Source organism: Marmota monax, unplaced genomic scaffold (assembly GCF_021218885.2).
Source record: "Marmota monax isolate L192 unplaced genomic scaffold, Marmota_monax_Labrador192_F-V1.1 WCK01_AAM20220418_F8-fsc00356, whole genome shotgun sequence".
Lineage (NCBI taxonomy): Eukaryota > Metazoa > Chordata > Mammalia > Rodentia > Sciuridae > Marmota > Marmota monax.
The window spans coordinates 86,347-109,961 of NW_026694682.1; the positions used below are offsets into that span (position 1 = coordinate 86,347).

At 46.1% G+C, this 23,615-nt stretch overlaps 1 protein-coding gene across 2 annotated transcripts in view; it reads right to left on the reverse strand.

Annotated features, from left to right (window-relative positions):
• Nucleotides 1-269: 269 nt before the first annotated feature.
• The window catches only part of Prmt8 (protein arginine methyltransferase 8), a 95,778-nt gene continuing 72,432 nt past the window's right edge, over nt 270-23,615 (reverse strand). The window contains exons 6-9 of one of the 2 annotated variants that reach the window (XM_058572353.1): nt 16,952-17,067; nt 11,564-11,714; nt 1,907-2,028; nt 270-1,177 (exon numbers count right to left, since the gene is read on the reverse strand). In XM_058572353.1, coding sequence (XP_058428336.1) covers nt 1,094-1,177; nt 1,907-2,028; nt 11,564-11,714; nt 16,952-17,067 — 473 coding nt within the window. In that variant the 3' untranslated portion in view covers nt 270-1,093. The remainder of the gene's footprint in view (nt 1,178-1,906; nt 2,029-11,563; nt 11,715-16,951; nt 17,068-23,615) is intronic. The other variant, XM_046423356.2, reaches the window with a different exon arrangement.

Here is a 23,615-nt window from a genome sequence, read left to right on the forward strand (position 1 = left end):
CAGACTATCGGTAGCTTCCCATTGGGGAGCACTCTCAGTCAGCTCCTGTTCCCCCAACCCTGGCCTCCCAGCCCTCTTCTCCCCCGGGGCAGGACCTTGCAGTATGCAGGAAAGATGCTCTCAGACCTGGCTCTGACTTCTGGGCTGCTACTGCTGTGGCACTTTCCTTCGGAGGGTAAACACAGTCACTTGTGGAGGAGGCTGTCATCTTTAATTTTCCCCATCCACTGTGACTTCTGGCTCCCCACACCCAGCCCTCCCCACCCCTCCAGAGCACCAGGAACACAGACATCCCATCATTTCGTTCTCATGTGTGTTTATTGAGTGCCCACGGGGCCCGTGGTACTGTGCTCAGGGTTCGGAGCCACTGTCTAGTCCAAAGGAGACCAGAGCTAGTACAGAGAATTTTTCATAGCTGCATAACATCTGTTAAAGGGTGGGGAAGGGGAGAACTAATCACAAAACAAATTCCTATTCGAAAGCAACAGAATCTCCTCTGAGAGTAATATATATGGTACGCGCACGCACACACGCACGCACACACCCCTCTGGATGAACACGGAAGTATACCCACTTGGTTGTATATGCATGCATATACAACAGTGTTTGTGGGCAAATAAACTAATATATATGCTGTGCACACACACGCACGCGCACACACACACCACCGCACAGACAGATAATCTGGCTTATGCTATCAAAGACACTAGTCTCCAGGTTCTAGTGGAAGCAATCTGTCCTAGATGCCTGCAGCATGCAAAACTTGGAAGATCCAGAGTCACAGTTTAGGAGGACGATGGGGAGACACAGGGGCTTTTCCATCCTCAGGGCCCAGCCACAGCGCATGAGGTTGCTCTTTGTTGGCGACGACAAAGCCTTTGTGGCAGGCTCCCAGGGCAGAGCGGAGGAGCTGGAGGCCTTCCGTCCATGGCGGGGCCCACGGGAGCCCTGGTGAGTCCACCAATCTTCAAGGCAGAATTGAAAGCTCTGGTTTTAGAGTGTGTAGTCCTGCGAACAGTGTTCCTTGGGACAGCGCGGCAGATCGAGGTGAGAGTTCCTTTTCCCGCTCGTTCTCTGGGCTTTCCCACATGTGCTAACGCATTTTGTAGTCATTAGATACAGATGTTTCACACAGCTGTCCCTTAAAATCCAAGTCCACTGTGAAATCGAGGTCTCGCTGCAAAGAAAGAGCAAAGGGTTGCCGCGTTAGTTTGGGTAGGGAAGTTGAGCCCTCCTCCTGGTGCCAGGCGGGTGGGCAGTCTCGGGCTTCTTAAGGGTTTCTAGCTAGGGCCTCTCTATGAACCGTCCTCAGGATCTATTCTGGTGCCTCATTATTCTCACAGGAAGTTCTTTGATTTCTAACCTAAATCCTTTCTGTTCTAATGTAAAAATGTTCTCTCAGATTTCATCCTGGGAAAAAATGGGGCGGGGGGAGTGCTTGAATGTTCTATGCCATAACCCTCCAAGTATTCTGTACACTTGGGGTTACTCAAGAAGAACTGGTGTCCAATCTACCAAGCAAGGTGAAGAAATATAAACCAAATGTCTTTCAGGCACCAGAAACTGTTATTTTGTGGCCTAGCTCATCCTAACCGAGGTAGAACCCAGTCATTCGACAGAGTCCATCCTCAAAGCACCTCATGTGAAGGTTGGGAGCTGCCTCAAGGCTGAGAGTCCAGGGGGAACCTAGAGAAGGCTCCCAGTTGCCAGATTTTGAAGAGTGAAGGTGGGAGTCCTTCCATTATGCCTAATCACATGTCACCCCCAAATGTAGCCAGCTACTGCCTCCCTTGGGAACTTTTCCAGTTGTACACACGACGTTTGATCCTGGGAGAGTGAGTCCTGGGGGCTCCCTAGGACCTTTCTCCTTGGTGACCCTGGCCACACCAGGCTCCTCAGCACTCACCACGTTTTTGGCATTTGGCTTCATGGATATGGTTCCATAGATTTCCTCCCCCCTCCGGACAGTGAGGTAATCTTCCAAATAGAAGACGGTCTGCTTCCAGTGGGTGTAGGGAGCATCAGGGGCTGAGGGGTGAAGATCAGAGGAGGTGAGAAGGAGGAGTCAGAGGTTATGTCTGTAGAAGGGCGAGGCTTCCCATGGGACTCACTGACAATCTTGTGGAGTCAGATGCCCAGTCTGAGCCCCCACCAGAACTCCCCACTCAGCCCCAATGCCCTCTCTTCCCTTCAAGTCCCCACCCCTGCAGGGCTGTTATTCACAACCATGGATCAGCCGAGAAAGAAGCTGATATTACAAGTTCATACCAAGGGTGCATGATGAATGCCCTCTCACCAACGAACCTCATTAGTGCCAATGAACTCACCATGCTGCTGTTTCAACTAGTTCAACAGAGTTAAGACTTTCAAATAGTGTGGGGGGAAAATTTGTGTAGTAGGCCCCCCATCTCCCCTCAAATGGCATCATTTATGCAAACTCCATGGCTAAACCAGCTTCCTGATTCCTTTGACATCCCATGTACTTGATCCTCAGTCCTCAAAACTTTCCCTGCCTGTGACTCTGTGTCCTGGAACTGAGCCCAGCACCTTGGTCCAGGGCTACTATGGGGTCCCAGCTGTGCCTTCCTTACTGGACTAGAAAGAAACGAGGGATGATTCTCACTCCACAGCTGCCACCCTCTGGTGCATAGCTCATATATCCCACATGCTCCACAGCCACCATGATGCCCACAGCACCCCAATATTATCCACTGAACCCCCTAGCACATGGCATATTCTCCAGCTAAGCATGAGGGTCCTGCCTTTGGGGACATCATCATCTTTTTGCAGCAGCTGTCTCTGGAACATTCTTCTCCTCCTTTTCCCTCATTCCTTGTGGTCAGCCTTCTCTGGACACTCACCCCTGGATCAAGGGCTACAACAGCATCCTGAGCTGAAGTCATCACAGTCTAAAGGCCTCCCCCTCCACCACTCATTTGCCTCTTCCACAAGACTTAAGTCTCCATGAAGGTAGGGACATACCAGCCCTGCTGATGATCATATCCTCAGTGCCTGCCACGATATTCAGTCTGTAAGTTTTAAATAAATGGACGATGGCAGGAACCCAAAGAGCAGATCCCTGTGATGCTTCGACGTACCCTGAGATGGTCAATGATGCTGGGAGTCTATGGATTGTAGAAGAACTCGCTTTACAGCGAGGTCCTTGTCCAAGGCTATTGCTTTCCTCTGCCAGCTTCCTCTTTGTCATCTTGTGCCAGAGATGACAAGACTTGGGGAGACCCAATGAAGGCCTTTCAAACTTGTCGAAAGATGCCACATAGAGAGACTTATATGTGGCATTCTATATGGCCTTGGGGCAGAACAAAGGCTAGTCACCAGGAATTACTAGAAGGCAGATTTTCAGTTCACCAGGAAGAATCAGAGCTGTCTCACAATCACACCAGCTACCTGAGGCCCAGCCCGGGCAGGGCTCACAGGACCACCCCGAGTGAGTGTAGTCATCACATACCAGCTCAGACCAGGTGACCTCTATGATCTTTCCAAACCCGGAGATCTCTGTTAATGGTGGTGAAGAGTCTCTCTTTGCCCTCTGCAGTGAACTGGCTTGATCAAATGTCAGTGGTTTGGATAGACTCCCGCAGCCTTCAAAGTGCTCATTTGGAAATCAATGTAAACTCAAGGTCATGGGGAGAAAGCACAGTCTGTGCACTTGGAAGGAGAAGGAGTACCTTAAATGTGCAACCTGTGCGTCTCAGACCCTGGGTCCTCACACGCATCCAGCCTGCCCAGCCTCCCACATACTGCTGCCGTGGACAAGTCCACCTGCTCCCGGCACACTTCCCTGCCAACTACCTCTAAATAAATTGTCAAAAGATGGTTTCTGGTTGTCTGTGGAGCATGTCAGTGTATGACTGACAGCACTCTCGCCCCCACTCCCACCTACACCAGCTCAGACAGGTGTCTCTTTTTCCTAAAGACCTTCAGGCAAGGGGACTCAAGCAGCCTCTTTCTGTCACCCAATCAGATACTTTCTGAGAAACCAAGACGTCACTGCCTCAGAATTGCTGGCCAGTGAACCCAGAAGTCTGAATCGGAAGGTGGCCTAAAAAAAAACACACCAGCTCCAGATTGGAAGAAAATTATTTTTCTATCAACATCAACACCAAAAGGTTAGAAATTTCCCCAAATATCTATTTCCACGGTGGGTCCCTTAGCCATGGGCTAATTGTCTAAACCAGTTTTCTCAATCCTATTTCTCCATCAAAGTATTCAGTAAAATTTAGAATCTGGATGTTTGAATCTCTTCCAAGAGATGGCAATACAGTAACTCTAGGGAGGAGGGTGAGGGGACAGCTTGCCAAGACATGAAACCTCCCCCCTGGTAGTGTGGACACACAGCCAGGACTGAATCACTGTAGAAAAGACATTTAATTAGGCGACCATCAGCCCTGTTTCCAGTCTTTACTTTGCCACAGACCTGCCACAGACTGGGGCTCATGTTCTACATCTGTGGAATATGGGACATGATACTTGTTCCCTGAGGCAGTGTGAGGATAAGATGAGAGGAGAAGGGGGAAGCGTCATATGCTGAGGGTGACCCAGTCTCCTGCAGTGCCGAGGACAGTCCCAGTTTATGTCTGTTTTCCTGGCATAATTATTAATAGCTCTCCCTTTTATTTGCAGAGCGTCCTTAATTGAAAGATAAATTATAAAGTTAGCCTACCTATAACATATTAGGCTTGTATTTAGGGTATCACTAAGCCATTGCATCTGGTAATTATTTAATCACTACATAAAGTGGTATGTAATTTTGTTCGTCCATCAACTGTGGCTCTGGTCTGCAAAGGTAAGCTCCCTCATTCGAGCAGCCTAGAATATCCTGGGAAAGGATCTGGAATGCTGCTGCACAGCAAAAGGATAAGCACCCAGCACAGGGCTGTGAATAACATCTAGAGCTCTCCATGTGAGTGACAAACCTTCCCTCTCTCCCCTACCCCAACTGCAACTCTGGAGATGGTACTGGCTTTCAGCTTTCCCTAGCGTGGCAAAGCCTTCCTCTTGGAAATATTCTGGCCCCACCTGCCTGCCTCCACTTTTCTCCCTTTCTCGAGCCTCCTCCCCCTCAGTCTCTCTGGGTTCTAGATTCTGGACAATGTGTGTTCTATATTTTGAAGCAAATGTGATCAGTACTGTCCATAGCACCCCAAGTGCGAATGCACAGATTCGTTCACTCAGTAGATCTTTGTTTAGGAAACTTATGTGCCAGGTCCCCACCCCCTTGGACACATCCTCAGTGGGGCGGGGGAACAGCAACCAAAATGAACAGAGCTTTGCATGCCCCTCGCCCCTGCAGGCCCTACAGCCTGACAAGACAGTCAGGTGGACAGTGAGAGACACAGCATGAAGGACAGAGTTGGAAATAGAGGAAGCTGTGGCAGGGGGCTCTCATTAGATTTTTCCTGGTGCTTTTGGAAAGGGAAACTTGATTCCTAATGACAAAGTGGCTAAAACTTCTTTCTGAAATATAATAACTTTCCTAGTTGTAAATTTGGAATTATATTCCCTAGGGAATTCACCTAGTTTTAAAAGAATTACCATGTACCAAGAGGTTTCTTTGACCTGAGAAAATAACCCAGTGTCACAGGATGGCAAAGCTGGAGCAGGGCTGCCTAAGTCCAAGAGCCAGAAAGTAACTAATTGAAGGACATCTCCAATGAATGGCCACCCCATCTTGAAGATTTTTCCAGAAAAAGCAGGTCTTGAAACCAAGCCTGCTTTCACCTGGCCTACCGCCTTCCACCTACTACACAGTTTTCCTGGATTGAACAGAAGCCCCAAGGGTTCCCAGTGCCCATTTCCTACCCCCGCCCCACTGAAGATGTGTCCAAGTGGGTGGGGAGAGCTCTGCCTGCTGGCTGGCAGAGTCTGGAAGCCTGGGTGCCTGTGCCTATTTGTGACAGCTTCTGCCAGAGCTGCAGAGATGCCAGAGCCATTAACAGGGATCATTTTCAGGCTGCACAATATGTGATGTGCTTTGGAGTGGGCCCCCCAGAGTCAGCTGCGCGCCTGGGCTGGGATGAACAACTCAGTCAGCCGTTGTGGGGGAGGGGTCCCATCAGCAGGTTCTGATTTACATGAAATTCAAAAACAACGGAGACCCAAAAAATACTTTGTTTAGGCATATTCATACTTGTGATAAAACATTAAAAATAGCAAGGGAATAAGGAACACAAAATGTAGGATAATGTTCAACTGAAGGCCATATAAAGGAGAAGAGGATAGAAGTGAAGCATACCAGGTAGGTGCAGAGTTGTTGATACAGCATTTAAGTCACTGAGTTCTGTGGGCTCACAGGGAGTTAGATAACTATTATTATTATTAATATTATTATTACTATTATTATTATTAATAGTATTATATTATCATAACAAGATGGCTATTAATTAACACTGATTATAAATATGATCATATTTATTAACAATGTATTTCTATTTGATATTTATAGTTTAGTAATTATTTATTGTTTAATCACTAACAGAGTTACATTCTGATAGAAATAATAAATTTATTGCTAGTTACTGCTTACATTCTAGTTAACACTACTTTATTGACATCCTAGCTTTTTAGTTAGGCGGTGAATTCATGAGAGTTGGTGATATTAAAAAATAAATAAGCAAAAAGTGACCCAGGTGGGCTGGGATTGTGGCTCAGTGGTAGAGCGCTCGCCTAGCATGTGTGAAGCCCTGGGTTCCATCCTCAGCATCACATAAAAATAAAATAAGGATACTGTGTCCACCTACAACTAAAAAAATAATAATAAATATTTTTTAAAAAGTGACCCAGGCATGGTCCAATGATGGCTGTGTGTCATAAACCAAGAACAGGGTTAATCTAATTCTGTGCATCTGGGATCCTCAAAAACAAAAAGGAATTTCTTGGTCAGTGGTTAGAGCGCAGATGTCTGAGTAGAGCCCACTGTCCAACACAGATGATCCAGTACAGAATCCAGCTGCGTGCTGGATACAAACCCCACACTCTCACCCCAAGGTGGCTGAGAAAGCAGCCAAACAAATATTCCCCCTGACATCTACTTACTCCAGATTGCTGTAGGCAAAAGTAAACTGTGTCTATTCCAAAAGCACAAAGTCTCAATGAGCGCAGAGGAGACAGAATCGCCTTTCCAGAGGGGCTCCACATTGGTCTAATTCTCAACCACATTATTGAGGACAGTCTTTCACAATGACAGTGGTTCCCAAACTTGAGCAGACACTGCAACTAACTAGAAGTCTTGTTAAGAGCAAGATTGCTGGAGCCCACCCCCAGAGTTTCTGAGTGAGTGGGTCTGAAGTGAGGCCTTACACGCTCTCTGGTGATGATGAGGCTGCTGATCCATGGGCCACACTACACCAAGGCACAGGGAGCAGAGGACTTGCAGGGGTTCCAAATGTCTTACAGCCTAACTTTATGAAATTCTGTGCAAAGGGGATGGCATATGACCCTATTACCACCAAAAGACAGACACTGGAGCAGGCTTTCACCTGGATTTAGACCACAGTCCGTGAGATTGTGTGGGAGGGTGGTAGGGGTGTGGCTAACAAATAGGAAGGAAATGAGCCATGGGTTAGACACTCATCTTTGGGACAAATCCTCACTAGCAGGAAGCCCAGATTCTGAACTCCAGTTTCACCAAGCCTCCACCACATGGGCCACTAGGAATGTTATCCCTGCCACCCACAGAGCCAAGAGACTGCTTGGATTGGAGAAAAGATCATTTCAAAGGGAGACAAACCTTGCTGAGTGCTGCAGAGCTAGAGCCAGGCTTTAGAAACCCACACCTTTTTCCAGAGTGACCTCATCTACTGACTTTCTCATCACCCGCAGCAGGGCAGGCCCTGGGCAGATCGCAACACTGTGTCCCTGACCACAGCCATGGTCCTCAAGCACGCTCATCTTTAGCTCTCTCACTATCTCCACTCCCTCACCATCACTGGGACTGAGCTTTATGTATCCTTCAAGGTCAAGTAAAATCTTCCTTCTCTGTCCTGGCTCTCCACCGAGAAGGTGAACTCCCCTAGTCCCTCTCTAAGGAGGGTAGCAACTGATAGTCTCTTAGACCAGTGGGGGTTCTGGCTTTCCCCAGGGCAGGAGGGCACCAGCACAGACAAGCTGATACAGACAAGAATACCTTGACCATGGTTGTCAGGGGACACTGGTTCTGGGAAAAGCATTTCTAGGAAAGACCAGGGAAGCCTCTTGGCTTCTCTATCCACAGGTAAACAAAGAATCTTCATCATCCTGATTTCAGAAAGTTCAAATCATATCCTCCAATCAACTCCCCTTCCTCTTTCCCTGATGCACACACACCCACCCATCCTCTTAGGATGGGCTTCTAGTCCCAGGAAGACTTCCGTCCCCTTATGAACACAAAGGCAGAGGCATAGCATCCCAGACTCATGTAACAGAGATGCATTTACAACTGTGTTGTAGAAGCCAGAGATGAATGAAATGTGATTCCTACTCCGGGGAGACAGGTAGTTTCAAGAAGAATGGAAATGTTGAATTAAGAATGGCTTCCCCTATGGAATCCCATGTAGTTGCTTAAAGGGAAAGAAAGTAAACATTCCTGTGAGGCTATGGAAATATCTCCAAGATATGTTGTTGAATAACAAAAAGGTTCAAAGGGCAGGGTGGGTAGGATGACTCAACCAGTGATTTCTCAAGGATGTAGTTTTCATATTGTGTTACGGTTAAATAAAATGCCACAAGTGGGGAAAACTGGTGAAGAGCTCACAGAACTCTGTGGGCTATTTTTACAATTTCCTGTGAGTCTAATAACTATTTCAAAATAAAACACAAAAGCAGTATGTATAAATACTTACATGCTTGAGCACCCACTGAAGTATTTTGGAAGGACATGAAAGAAATCATTAATCACATATGCCTCTGAGGAGGGGCCCGGGACACATGGGGCAAAGAATTTGTTCCTTGATGTGTTATCTTGTTTTGAACCAATTTCTTAATGTTACTGTGCATATGTATCACTCTTAACAGAGGCATAACAGGCATTTACAGGGGACGTTAGGGGCCCTGAGAAGGACTCCTAAAGTTGACCTGAAGGAAAGGCGAGGACCAAGTAACACCTGAGCTGTCAAGAGGTGAAACCTGTGGTGGAGTTGACCAGGAAAGGAGGTGGGGACCAGGAAGGTACTGTGAGCTGAACTGTAGCCACTCATGTTCATATTGAAGTCCTAACACCCAGAACCTCAGACTGTGACTCTATTTAGAGATATGACCTTTAAGGAGGTGATTGAATTAAAACGGGCCCTTAGCATGGACCCTAACATAGTCTATTGTCCTTATAAGAAGAGATTAGGAACATAAAGAGAGAGCCTACAGAATGGGAGAAAATTTTTGTCACCTGCACCTCAGATAGAGCAATAACCTCCTGGATACATAAAGAACTCAAAAAACCTCACACCAGAAAAACAAATAATCCAATCAACAAACAGGCAGATACTTCACAGAAGAAATACAATCAGTCAACAAATATATGAAAAAATGTTCAACATCACTAGCAATTAGAGAAATGCAAATTAAAACTACACTGAGATTTCATCTCAGTCAGAATGGCCATTATCAAGAATAAAAGTAACAATAAATGTTGGTGAGGATGTTGGGGAAAAGGCACACTCATACATTGCTGGTGGGACTGCAAATTGGTGCAATCACTCTATAAAGCAGTATGGAGATTCCTCAGAAAACCTAGAATGGACTCACCATTTGACCTAGTTACCCAACTCCTGGGCATATACCCAAAGGACTTCAAATCAGCATACTATAGTGACACATCCACATCCGTGTTTATAGGAGCTCAAACCACAATAGCTAAGCTATGGAACCAACTAGGTGGACTTCAACAGATGAATGGGTAAAGAAAATGTGGTATATATACACAATGGAATATTACTCAGCCATAAAGAAAAATGAAATTATGGCATTTTTCAGTAAATGGATGGAACTGGAGACTATCATGCTAAGTGAAATAAGCCAGTCCCCCCAAACCAAAGTTCAAATGTTTTCTCCCATATGCAGATGCTGACATCTGTGGTGAAGGGGCAGAAGGGGAGGTTCACTGGATTGGACAGGGCAGAGTGCGGGGAAGGGAGAATGGTGGAAATGGGAAAGACAGTAGAATGAATCAGACATAACTTTCCTGTGTTCATATAGGAACTCACAACCTGTGAAAGCCCTCATCATGCACAACCACAAGAATGGGATGTTCTAGTCCATGTATGTATAGTATGCCAAAACACACTCTACTGTCATGTATAACTAAAGAGAACAAATAAAGATTTAAAAAAGCAAAACAAAACAAAGACAGAATAAGAAGAAGAGGAGAAGATTGGGATGCACAAACAAAACCCCAGGGTGCATGAGGAACCACCATGTGGGATACAGTCAGAAGACAGGCATCTGCAAGCCAAGGAGAGAGGGCTCAGGAGGAGCCAAACCTGCTAACACCTGGGTCTTGGAGTTCTAGTTTCCAGAATGTGAGAAAATAAACGTCTGCTGTCTAATCCCCACACCCCAGGGTCTATGGCACCTCATTTTGACAGCCCAACATGGGAGGAAAGGAGATCGCAAAGCCTTGGGATCTGGGACCCTCCCACCCCCGGGACACACGCTGGATGCACAAGGGAGTGGTGTCTGCAGAGGCAACAGCCCAGAGACACAAGAAGCCTCCTTGAATTTTTGTCCCCCAAAAGTTGTTGTGTTGGAAATGTAGTGTCCGATGCAGCACTGTTGGGGGGGGGCCTTGGGAAGTGATTGGGCCAGGAGGGTTCTACCCTCACAAATGGATTAATCCATGCATAGTTGGATGGATTCATGGGCTTTGGGGGGTAGCAGCTTGTCATAAAAGCAAGCTCCCCCGGCACACTGGCTCACTCACCACGTGCTGCCTCTACCATGTTGTGATGTAGCACAAGGCCCTCATCAGAGCCCAGCAGATGCCAGCACCGTATTGTTGAAATGCCCAGCAGCCTCCAGAATCAAATAAATTTCTAGTCTTTATAAATTGTCCAGTCTCAAGTATGTTGTGATAGCAACAGACCACAGACTAAGACAGTGCGGGTGATCTTTGGGGAACTTAACCAGGGACTCAATGAAGGATGGATTGGGGTAGATGTACGGAGAGAAGAAGAGATCCATTTGTAGTCTAGTGAGAGATTGGTAGAGTTCCGACAGAGGTATCGCAGGGGAGCTGGAGGAGTCTAATTCAACCCTGGGTCCTTACCTCTCATACAGAATATGCTCAGTAAATGCAAATGGAATAGATTGATTTGAAGAGTCTCTCAGGGTCCTCAGTAGTTTCCCCCTGCCTCCTCCTTACCCAGTACTTGCTCTCAGCTCTGGAAGCATCAACTACATTTGGTTTACCTTCTCCTTGGGGAGCCAATGTGTGGGACATGCCGTTTCTTCCCTGGCTGAACCCCAAGCACCTTCTCCATCAGTTGAGGCCAGACTTGGTCTCGCCCACAAAGCTTCAGGGAAGCCCCAAGGAGGAGAGGAGGATGGTCCAGAGAACCAAAAAACAGCTCACCTGTGGAAAACCCCATTTTCTTGTGGCACTTGGTAAATTCAATATTAAAATAGGTGACCAGGGCGTGGACGTAGTCATTGCGCTGTATCTGCAGGCAGAATGCAGATGTGAACGATAACTCCTCTGTCTTCACCGTGTAGATGTCCACTTCCTGTAGTCCAGACAGGAGAGAATGCTGGAAACGTGTGGCCTCCACCAGGTCCAGGGCCTCGTCAGTAGACTCACTCCAAGAGAGACTGTGGGCAGTGGCCTCTCTGGGGGTGTCATTATTCTTAGAGTGAATCCAGGCCCACCCTCCACCCTCCCGATTACCTCCTCCATCCATTCTGGGGTGGAGGGTGCTCAGGGAATGGTACAAATGGACTTGAATTAAAAACTGGAAACAGAATGAGGGAGGTAAATCTGCTGGGGATAGGCCCTGGAGGGGGCTGGCAGGGAAGAGAAGGGTCCATTAGACAATGAATCCCTGAACTGAGTCATGGTCCAGACACTACCTCCATCCAGTTATCCTCAAAGTGTGGACCCCAGATGGTCAGCATCCATATCACCTGGGAGCAAATTCTGAGTGGGGCAGGGAGGGGTCCCAGACCTATTTAATCAAAACAGCAGTCTGGGTTTGTCAGGCTCTCCCAGGGATTTGCATGAACCAGACCATTTATTTCCTGTTTTTTTTTTTTTCTTCCTTTCTTTCTTTTCTATTCAAGCTCCCAGTAATAGGAGACACTGAGCATTGTCTCAGGAATCAAAGCCTCAGCTCACAAAGTCACAGACTGAACTGAAGGAAGTTCTCTCAACCATTTATAACAAGGTTGGACAGTTTTTCAAAAATAAATAAAAGGGAGAAATAAGAGCGAGAATCTTCAGGTCTGGCCGGGGAATGTGGAACACAAAGAACTAATAATTCTCACAATTTCAGCCCGAAAGTGACTGTAAATCAATCTTGCGTGAGCAAGGGTAATAGAGAGACGGGTCTACAATGTGCTGTTCTTTTGAGTGTGAAGGACACAAACCTGTTGTTTGCTGGTTGCCATGAGACAGGGAGACCCCCACCAGGAGCCCAAGAAGCATTCAGAAGATTCCAAGGAGGCCCAAGGAAGAACTCCCCACAGGTCATGTTTGTGTAGCAAGAACCACTGTCCTGATAATTCTCTAAGAGCCAGAAAGACACCTGTGTGCTTCCTGGTTCTAGGGATGCTCCTGAGACCCAGAAGCAGGATGGATGAAGAAACAAAGTAGCATTGAGAAAATAGCTTTTATCTCTCTATATTTCTAGGATAAATAAAGAAAAAAAGAGATCCATAGTTGCCTGGGACCTGCAAAGAGAAGTCCTGGCTCCACAGAGATGGAGAGAGGAGGGAGAAGAGCAGTCATGGCTGATCATATGAGTCCTGCTGTGGCCTGGGTTGAGCAGCCGTGAAGGCCTCTGGGAAACTGAAGCTCTCTGACAGTTGTGAAGAGGGTGGGATTGCAGGGCTCAGGAAGGTGGTAGCCCCTCATTGAGTTGACTTTCCAGCGCAAGTTGCACTGTGTTTTCTGGGTTCTGATAAAACTATTGAAGGGTGAGCCCTGGCCAGGCATGCAAAAGTTGATGGGATTGTACGCCACGACCCCTGGAGTGGAGTCCTTTATTCAACGTAAGAATCCAAAATCCCTCTGCAGCATTCCCAGCCAGTGTCCCTCTAGTGTTTGCGGAACCCTTTAGGGTGCTGCACTCCCCACGGGGCAGCTCACACCACATCCAGACATCTCCAACCACTAGGTCCCTCTTCAGAACCAGACAGCCCACTCTGTCTCTGCAACTTCCACCCACAGAAAAGGCCAGTGGCTCTTCCCACTCACACAGGCCCCCTAAACCTTTTCTTCTGTAACATCGATTGTCCCTGGTTGGCCAATTTCTCCTAAGTCATGGTTTTGGACCCCTTGTCATCCTGGCCTTTCTACTCTGTTGAGTTCCACCACTTTCAAAGCTGACCATGATGCTGACCCACATCAGCCCTTCCTTTTCCAGTTGGAACATACTTCTAGATGCCCCCCCACCCACCCATGCCATCCTGTTGGTACAGGCCAGGGCCCAGTCTGGGAAACCCTCATAGACTCAGCACCCATGGGCCTTCATAGTGCTAACTGTTCCTCCAGCCACACGTGATCCACAAGTTCCCTCCAGCTCCTGAGCACTAGAGTGAGCCTGGGTGACCCTCATGGTTATTAATGCCATCATCATGGTCTACCTGGCTTGCAGTGTCCACATGCAGTGATTTTTCTATCTCCTTCTCAGCCAGGGACAGCCAGGCTCTAGGTCCTCTCCAGGGTCCTGGGCATCTTTTTGTTTAGGTCCCTCTGCTACCAGCCCAGCGTGGCTTTTGGCTCATCTCCGAAGCCTCATCACCTCTACCCTTATTCCTATACTTGAGATGCAGAAGCTGCCCCTCATTGTCCTGTGCATCCTTGTTGAGTGACACAGCACGCCAAACACAGTAATGTTTGTTGGACCCATCTTCTCAGAACAGATCTCCCTGTTGAAGTCTTTGCTTCCTTCCCCAGATCTCTCATAACCATGAACCGGCTAAACTCCTTAAGGTTCATTCAGAGGATGTTACTCCCTGGATCCACAATCTGCAATGACTCCCTGTGGCTTATCAGCTAGACTTAGTTACTTTCTCCTTCTAGACTCCCCTCACTTCTTAATTGCTTTTAGGACACACACACACACACACACACACACACATACACACTCTCACACACACCATATCACCCCATCCAGTAGGAACTCTACCTCTAGCCAGTCTTGCAGTCAAATGTCCATCAACCAAATGTCAGCTGTCAAAATCTTTAGCTGACTGTGTTCACTGAGTCCTGGAGACATTTGCATTTGAATAGCCCCCCTCCTCAGAACAAAAGCCTTCAAGGGGACAATAGTAGAGCTATACATTAAACTGGCAACTACAGAGGCAGCTGGTCCTCTGGAGTGAGGGTCCTGCTGCATGTAAAAGTGGGAACAGTCACAGCTGGGCTTTGCAGACAAAGGCCCCTGGTTCATGCCCATCCCCCTTCAGATCCAAAGGTTTCAGATCAGCCCCCTTATTCTGAACCCCAGAGCCCTTTGCTGGAAGGTTTCTTTCTTTCCACAGATGCAGCAGTCTCTTGGAGACCCCAGGGAGACCCACTGCCTTGGCCTCAGGCAACCCCAGCAAGCAGAGCGTTTCTCTGGAGTAAATTACTCAGAAGAGCCCCTGGCTGGCTGTCCTGCCTCTAAATCATGTTACAAATGGATGTCTCCAAGCAGAAGTCTGGTCAAAACAGAGTCTTAATTATAATAAAGTGTCACACTAGGCAATGTTAATAACGATGAAAATAGCAATTAAGTGTGTGAAGAAGGGCAAGCGTCTTCCCAAAAGGTGGGGCCAGCTGCTTAGCACATTAGCAAGAGAGCTGATGGAAGGGCTCCCCTGGCCGCAGGAGCAGACACAGCCAGCCAGTCCCTCTCAGAAAACAGGAAGGGAGGCTGGGGCGGGGGGGAGGGGCAGGATGGCATCACAGATGTCCCCTCCTGAGACACCATCAGTGCCCCTTAGTTTCATGAAGAGTGTGTGAGAGACACCACCCTCCCTCCTGTCCCTCCTTGATCAGTCTGGCTGCTTTGTCCCTGGATGCATGCAGGGGCAACCACAAGAGACGCCCTTGCTGGTACTGGGCTGAGAGATGGGAGGAGGGAAGAAGGACACAGGCCCCTGTGGGAAGAAGCAGGCCAGTCCATGAGGAAACCAACAGGACCCAAAAGCATAGGGGCCACGCCTGCAATGGGCCTGGAGTCAAGTGTAGAAATCCATCAGATGTCCAAGAACATCAAAGGAGTTTCATCCTCAAGCTGAAACCATTGCCTGCAGATGCCTAAAGGTGGCTCTAGTTGCCATGTGTCATTTTGACCAATTTGATGGCGTGGGTGGACTTCCACCTGTTCTACAATATTGACAGAAATGTTTTACACTGTGGGTGAGCTTCTTTTTGTATGTGTGTGTGTTGGGGGGTGCCTTCCTTTTCTTGTTTGGGTACCAAGTGAAGAGGCTTCAGGGTAGATGGGCTGGTCGGAAGAAATGGCTCACAGTTAATCCTGCCTGCCACAGGAAGAGGCTGCTTCAGAAAGTAGTGGGAACCCTAAAAGCAGAGTCCCAGGCTTAGACTCGAAGCCAAACCTCTGAAGCAGGATGTCACCAATGGAGGGCATCTGATGAGGTCTGCATGAGGCTCTGCTATTTTATTTGCCCCTGAGATTCCAAGGGATAGTCCAGATCATGGACTATAGTTCTGCAAAGGCCCATGCTCAGCAGGAGAGAACACTTCTCAAAGGGACAAAGCAGCAGTTTGCATCAATCTTTCAGAAACTTCAACTCACCCTTCTCGGCCCTGGACCCACCCTCCACCCCCATCTCACTGTGAATGCTCCAGTCCCTCCTTTCACTTTCAGGAAAAAAAAAAAAGTCATCAGAGCAGGCAAGTATGTTTTAGCAAGACAAGAGTCAGGTGTCTGATGAATACTTACAGAAGGAACCCATATGTTTAAATTAAAGATTAATTTCAGCCATGTGAAATTGATGTCTTCTACATAAAAAATTCAGATATCGGTAGTTTTATACAGTTCAACATAATATATCAGCACGTATAAATGCAAACACATAGAATGAGAACTGGAAGAGTCAATCCAGCCTCGAAGAGCTGTCACCCCGGGAGGAGTGTGGGATTGGAAGGGAGGGGAGGCAAAGAGAGCTTTTATCTGTGCTCTAATTGGGTGTGTTTGAGTAGCTAATAATAAGCATGCATTGAGGACGGCTATGGAGAGGATACTGACCAGCTAGTTGTTCATCTGCACTACGAAAGAAGGCCTTGGAAGAAAAGATATTAAAAGCAGAAATGAGTAAGCAGGACTAGGAAGGGTCCAGAAGCTCTGGCTGGGTCAGATGAGAGCTATTGGAAGTGGAGACAACTGCATGGTAGACTGAGCCGGGGGGAGCTCTTTCCTAAGATGCACAGCCAGCTCTGAATGGACTCGCTTTCTCAAGCCTGCACATACCCTCCTGGCTCCACAGCATCCTATCCTTTGATGGCTGTCCCCCATCTATCCCTCCTCACACCACCATGGCCCTGATCTGGACCCTCTTCCTTCAGCTGTGCCACCATGGAGTCCCCTCAGGGGATCTGCTCAGTGAGAACCCCAGCTTTTGACTTGTCACCGCAGAGCACCCTGAGCTCTGGCCAAGGTGGCCTTGCATCACTAGGATGGGGCAGCACAGGAGCTGGTTCTGCCCACACTCCAGGCCCACCCCATGCCTGGCTTTCCAAGGTGGCTCAGCTGGGTTCCCAGCATGCCCAGGCCCAACCAGGATGTCTCCAGACCTTTATTAAACAGGCATTGGTCACCACTTGCTTTGGATCCACGATGTCCACCAGGGGCTCCTTCATGGCAACGTCCCGGATACAGGTCATGTCAAAGCCATAGACGTTCTCCCACCCTGTGGGAACAGAGTGAGATGTCAAGGCAGGCTTCAGGACCCCCGAAGCTCACGTGGTCTCCTCAGTGCTAGAGCACAGCATGCTTTAGAAGGTGGGGGCAGCCCACGTCCCCAGCATCAAATGGAGTGAGCACTGCTTACCTGCATGGGGAGCTTACCAATGTACCAATTTTCTCATTTTTATCTCTAGAAAAGGCAGGGCCCACTTTATAATTCAGTAAACTAGAGTTCAGAGAGGCTGGGAAACTAATTTCTCTAAGTTCACACAGGTAGAATAGAGCTAGGATAAAACCAAAACCCAAATTCCTCTTCCTGGTGTCTACTTTTGTGTCCCCTTGCTAAGCCAGCGAGTGTCCTATGAACTCCCTCATATGCCAGCTGCTTTCCTATTTCTGTGCTCAAGCTGTTGTCTTCCCCAAAAGACCCCTCTCTCGTCTTTCTCCCAGCCCCACCCAGTGACCCTTTAATGCAACCTAAGGAAGCATGGGCTCTTCAAGTGAAAGAGACTAGATGTAAATCCCAGCACCGTCACTGACAAGTCAGGCCCCGTGCAGACTCCCCAACCCTCTGAACCTCAATTTTCTCCACTAAGTGAGTCCAAGAGAGCCTTTCTGTCTCCACAGGCCATGAAGCACTAAGGATCCATCCGATAAGGAATGGCCCGCAGGTGGGGTACAAGCCATCCCAGCCTTGTTCGTTGGCCTTGTTCTTCAGACTACTCATAAGATGCTTCTTTCAGAGGGAGAAAGATTTGAGGTCTCAGAGTTGGTGAGTAAATGGAATTAAATCACATGGCTCAAGGTCATCAATGATGGTCATAACTGTTACCACTGATTAACCACCTTCATTGAATGTACCCAGCAACTCCTTGAGAATATCTCTGCACTAGAGATAAGAAATTTGTGGCTGGGAGAATTTGGCATCTGGCTCATACAAAAAATCTGGCCCCTGTCACTCGTTGGGGAAATCATGAAGGTAGGCATGGAGCCAAACTTGTCCCCCTAATCCTTGAGCAGCAGAGACCCAACTGAGGCCGCAACAGCTGTGTCACGTTCTCACCCCACAGTGCAGAGAGGCTGATTCCTGGGCAGCTGAATCTCATTTATCTGTTTATTCAACCGGGTTTATAAATGCCTTGAAGTAGAAGTGTTTTTCTCTAAAATCTTATGAAGTTTAATTTTTTTAGAGCATTCATTAGGAAAAAATAAAAAGTACCTTGGGGAACCCATGGCCCTGTGTACATGGAGCAGAGTGGGGGGGGGGTGAGGAGGGGGGGTGAGAGTGGTCAATGAAAGACTTGCTCCTTTGATTCAGATTCTTTTCTAAGGTACATAAAGACCTTTCTCAGGGGGGAAAGAAAGCAGGAAAAGTTATCGTCTCCCAAAGGGTAAGCACTTGTGAAATTTCAGCTTGAGGATAAGATGCCAAATCCCATTCAATCACCCAAGGTTTGTGCCAAACTCCCACTTGAAACCTACATTATGGAGAGGAAGCTGCCCGGTTGGCAATAGGACAGGCTACAGAGAAGTCCCCCTCCCAGAACCTGGAAATAGCCATTCATCCACTCCCCAGATGAAAACGCATACTAAAACACACTGCTTTCAGTTTAAACCCTCCCCTAAGAGACCAGCAGCCACACCCCTGCTCTGTCTCTCCTGGATCCCACCATGACGTTAGAGTTCAATGGAAGTGTTGGGCAAATCCTGAGGGTTGCTGAAGGTTGTTGGGCTTTGGAGTTCAAATCTGAGCTCTGCCATTTATTTGCTATGTCATCTTGAGCAAGAATGAATCCTCTCCAAGCCTGTGGAAGTTTCTTTCTCTTTAAAATAGAGGTGAGGAACCCATTTCCAGAAAAAAAAAAATCTCCAGAATGATCTCCTGGGTTGTGCCTTATGCCAGCAGTTCCAACTAAAGAGTATTCCTAAGAAAGTCTTCAAATACTCCCAGGGACAGGGATACTTTAAGCAAATCCATTTCCAGCTCTTCCATTTCCATATGTACTCTTTCCTGAAATTGATTTGTCTAAGGTGTCTACTGCTGAGATGTGAATCAGTTCTTGTTTCTCATATTTCTTTTCCTTGTCCATGTCACCCACCCATATCTTACTACGTCCATCCCTCATGATGCTTAAAAAAAGACTCCAAATAAAAGTACAATTTGAAAAATAAATAAATAAAATAAAGATGATGATGATGATGATGATGGTGATGGCAGCTGCCATCAGGATCATTATGAGGATTAAATGTGATAGCAGTTGTAAAGTGCATAAGATAGTGCTCGGCACATAGAACTTGATACACAGCAGACATTATCATCTTTTGGTTTGTGCTCTGGCTTTGCTGCCTTCTGAGCTGTATGACACTGAGTTTATTTGTAAAATGAGAAATTTGATTTAGAGGTTCTGTGAGTTCATCTGGAACACAGTCTCAAATGCAGACTCCTGGGCCCATACAGATCTGCTGTATCAATAGAAAATTAAAAGACATGTAGAAAAGGGGGAAAAAAGACTTAATATCAAAAGAAAAAAGAGTCATGGGACCAGATTCAGACATGACTCACATGTTGGAATTACCCACAGAGACTTTAAAGTAATTATAATAAGTATGTTCAAATACCCAGTGAAAAGGTTGACAACATGCATGGACAGATGGAGAATTTTACCAGTGAGATGGAAACAACTTTTGAAGTCAATGAAAATGCAGATTATGCTTAGTGAAGCTAGCCAATCCCTAAAAAACAAATACCAAATGTCTTCTTTGATATAATGAGAGCAACTAAGAACAGAGCAGGGAGGAAGAGCAGGAAGAAAAGATTAACATTAAACAGATACATGAGGTGGGAGGGAAAGGGAGAGAAAAGGGAAATTGCATGGTAATGGAGGGAGACCCTCATTGTTATACAAAATTACATATAAGAGGTTGTGAGGGGAATGGGAAAATAAACAAGGAGAGAAATGAATTACAGTGGATGGGGTAGAGAGAGAAGATGGGAGGGGAGGGAGGGGGGATAGTAGAGGATAGGAAAGGTAGCAGAATACAACAGTTACTAATAGGGCATTATGTAAAAATGTGGATGTGTAACCGATGTGATTCTGCAATCTGTATTTGGGGAAAAATTGGGAGTTCATAACCAAGTTGAATCTAATGTATGAAATATGATATGTCAATAGCTTTATAATGTTTTGAACAACCAATAAAAAAATAAATAAAAAAAAGAAAAATAAATAAACAGTGAATATTGCTATCCAAAAAAAAAAAAGAAAATGCTAGAAAGCAAAAATTACAGGAAGCTGGATTTTTAAAATAAAATCTATATAGGCAATTCCAACCAGAGTTTGGAAATCTTTGGAGTATATGATCTTTAAAGTCTTTTTTCAAGTCCTGAAGTGATGAACCTCGTGACACTTTCTCCAGCTACTCCTGACCATGGGCCTCTTCTTCTGCATCCTTAGCACCTAGTCAGAGCCCTTGGCATGGTACAGGTCCGCAGGTAACATAGTACTTTTCATGTTGCAATCCATTCCCCAACATTTAATGCTATACCCCTTTGCAATGCCTGGTGTTTTCATTACCTTTCTAGGGCTTAACTGATGTCTTATCTCCCAGCTAGACTGCCCCACCTTCAGCTAGTCAGGAAACAGATTAGCCAGAGTAGACATTTTTTCTCCTTTCTGTTGACTGTTCACTCCCACTAGGCTCTTTTACCAGAAGTGGATCAGGGATGGGTTATGTTTCAAATCAAATGCATTAACTTTTTTATTGCAATTATGTATTATCTGTTGAATGAAGGAACGTGAAGTAATGGCTACTGGACACCAAGAAATATTGTTAACTATCTAGTTATTAAAAAGTAACATCAAAGGAACCTGTGAATCTTTTGTTTATGGATTAAAATTAGCTCCTGAAAAGAACTGCACTGTGGTGTAATGAATGTAACTACAGCGAACAACAAAGTCCTCAACTACAGATTATACTAACTCAAACCCCCATTCTAATAGCCTGACAGAGGAAAAGCCTCTTTTCTGAGCAAAAATATTATCCATCTGTCTCTACTATTCTTTTACCCACAATGTCTAGCATGAATGGAAAATTATAAGACACATGAAAAAGTAACTATGCTAATTATGATAAAAGATCTAGAAAAAAGGTAGACAACATACAGGAACGTACATAGATTTTCATCACTGAGATGGAAAGAATTTTCTTAAAGCCTATGGAAATGCTAGAAATCAAATTCACAATATCAGAGAGGAAGAATTATTTTAATGAGCTCATTAGCAGAATGGATACATCAGAGGCAATAATCAACAAACTAGAAATCAGGTCAAAAAAAGGACAAACTTAAATAAAATGAGAAAAAAAATTAAAAAATAAACAAAGCATCCAAGAGCTATGGTACAACAACAAACAATACATAACATATCTTTAATGGGAGTTTCTGATCAAAAAGAGAAAGAGATCAGACAGGAAAACACACATACACACACAGAAACACACACACACATATATGTTTACACACCCAAGTATTGTGTAAGACTGCAATTAGGATAATACGAAGAAAAATACCCAGGTAAATCTATGTGAAACTGCTTAAAATCAAAATATAGAGAGAAATAATTTTTTAAAAAGCCAGAGAAACAGAAATATGGAACAAATTTGACTTCTTATTGGAGTGAGACCTAGCTATATCCTCTCTCCAATTGTTGGCTCCAGAGATCTGAGTTTCTCTGCTGGGGCTAATGGCACTGCCTGAGAATGATGTCAGAGAAAACCAGCAGGGCCTTCTAGGTACTAATGCAATTTCTCCTGTATGCACAAGGGAAGATGTTCAGAATATTGGTTCGCATCTTAGGCTCTCACCATCAACTCCTTGCATAAAAGCGGGTGGACCCAAGAATAGCACTCTAAGTGCTAGGAGTAGAAATAAAGGAGAAACCCAGGGATAGCCACTAGCCCTCCAAGAGAAGCTGCCTTTCCGCCCTTCAACTGAGGGTGAGCTGCTTCTGCACAAAGTCTCCCTCTCAGTCTTCTCATCATTGAGAAAGCTGGTGCCCATCTCTCCAAATCTCAGTGGCTGTAGAGAGTCATGTGTTGGGAATAAAATTGAATAGATAACCCACCACATTGCCTTCCAACTTGGAGATTCTATAAATGTGTTCTATAGTAGGATTTTTTTTCCATTGCTCCTCTCTCAGAGATAAGCACTACACCGTGCACATCCCTCTGCTGCCTTACTTTTTTTTTTTATTCCTTTATCCAACAAACTATGTATATGCCAATCACTCGTCTCTGTCTTTCTATGGGTTCTCTATGGGTGGTGAACGAATCAAGGGCAGATTCTGCATTTCACTCGTTCTTGTGTTCCCCCTGTTGCATGTGGTTGAGAAAGGAAAGGGGAGGGATCGAGGGGAGGGGAGAGAAAGGAAGGAAAAGGCGAGAAGAGGAAAAGAAAGCACGTCTTTCCCCTAACAGTTTACTTTCTGAAGGGGCTGGGCACATCTCATCCTCCTGCCCCACTTTAAGACTTTTCCTTGACAGCTGGTTCTTGAGCCAATTGAAATTTGCTTATAATTGTTCCCTTAGCAACCAGCAGCCTTTATGCTATTCTTTTGATTTAGAACTCAGAGTAACTAAACCTCCTTTTATCTGAAAGACATTTCTAATGTGTTTGCTTCCATTACAAAATAAAAAAGATATTTTAAAAATTTCAATAGAAAAACTTAACAATGTTTTAAATAAATTTTAAGTGGCATGTGTGTGTGTGTGTGTGTGTGTGTGTGTGTACGTGCATGCATGTTTGTTATTCCGGTTTTTGTTGTTTTGTTTTCTTGGCAAAGACTTCAGAGCAAACACTCCATAAGAATAAAATGGGGGCTCTTTTCCAAAAGTTAGGAACAATGCATTGGAAATCAAAGGAATAAATCACACAATGCTCAGTCCCAGGCTAGCACCTGAGTAGCAGCTCCTGTCCCCTCAGCTCCTCTCTGGACCCCCAATCCTTTTCTGCCCATGGCTGGCTCATTGCTGTCTATATCCTCCAGACTCCAAGCACAACCCAGTGGAAGGGAAGAAGGGATGAGATATGTTTGTTTTGGAAACCACGAGGAAACTTCTTTAAAAGGTGTTCCCAGGGCTGGAGCTCACTAAAGATTTAAGGGGAGATGAGAACAGAGAACGCACCTGAACGTTCCCCTCAAAACACCACTCAGTACAATTACGCTACGAGAGCTCCGAAACGCAGCTCCAGGGCAATGCATGTCCTATTTATACACACATTTGATCAATGTTCACTGTTGAGTTGTTTCTGTAATCTTCCCTGGGAAGACATCTGCCCTAGATTCCAAGCCACGAGGGGCCAGCGGGCTTGGCAGAGCCCTGAGTGGAAAGGGGCGTAGTCTTAGCTTCAGAGACGAGACCTGGTCTAGTCCTCCTGTACAGCACCAGGAACGGCTGCGCCCTTAACACATGTCACCTCATTGACTCCCTGTGACAAGTCACTGGCTTTGATGATACTATCTTCAACTGAGGCTCAAAGGTGTTAGGTCATTT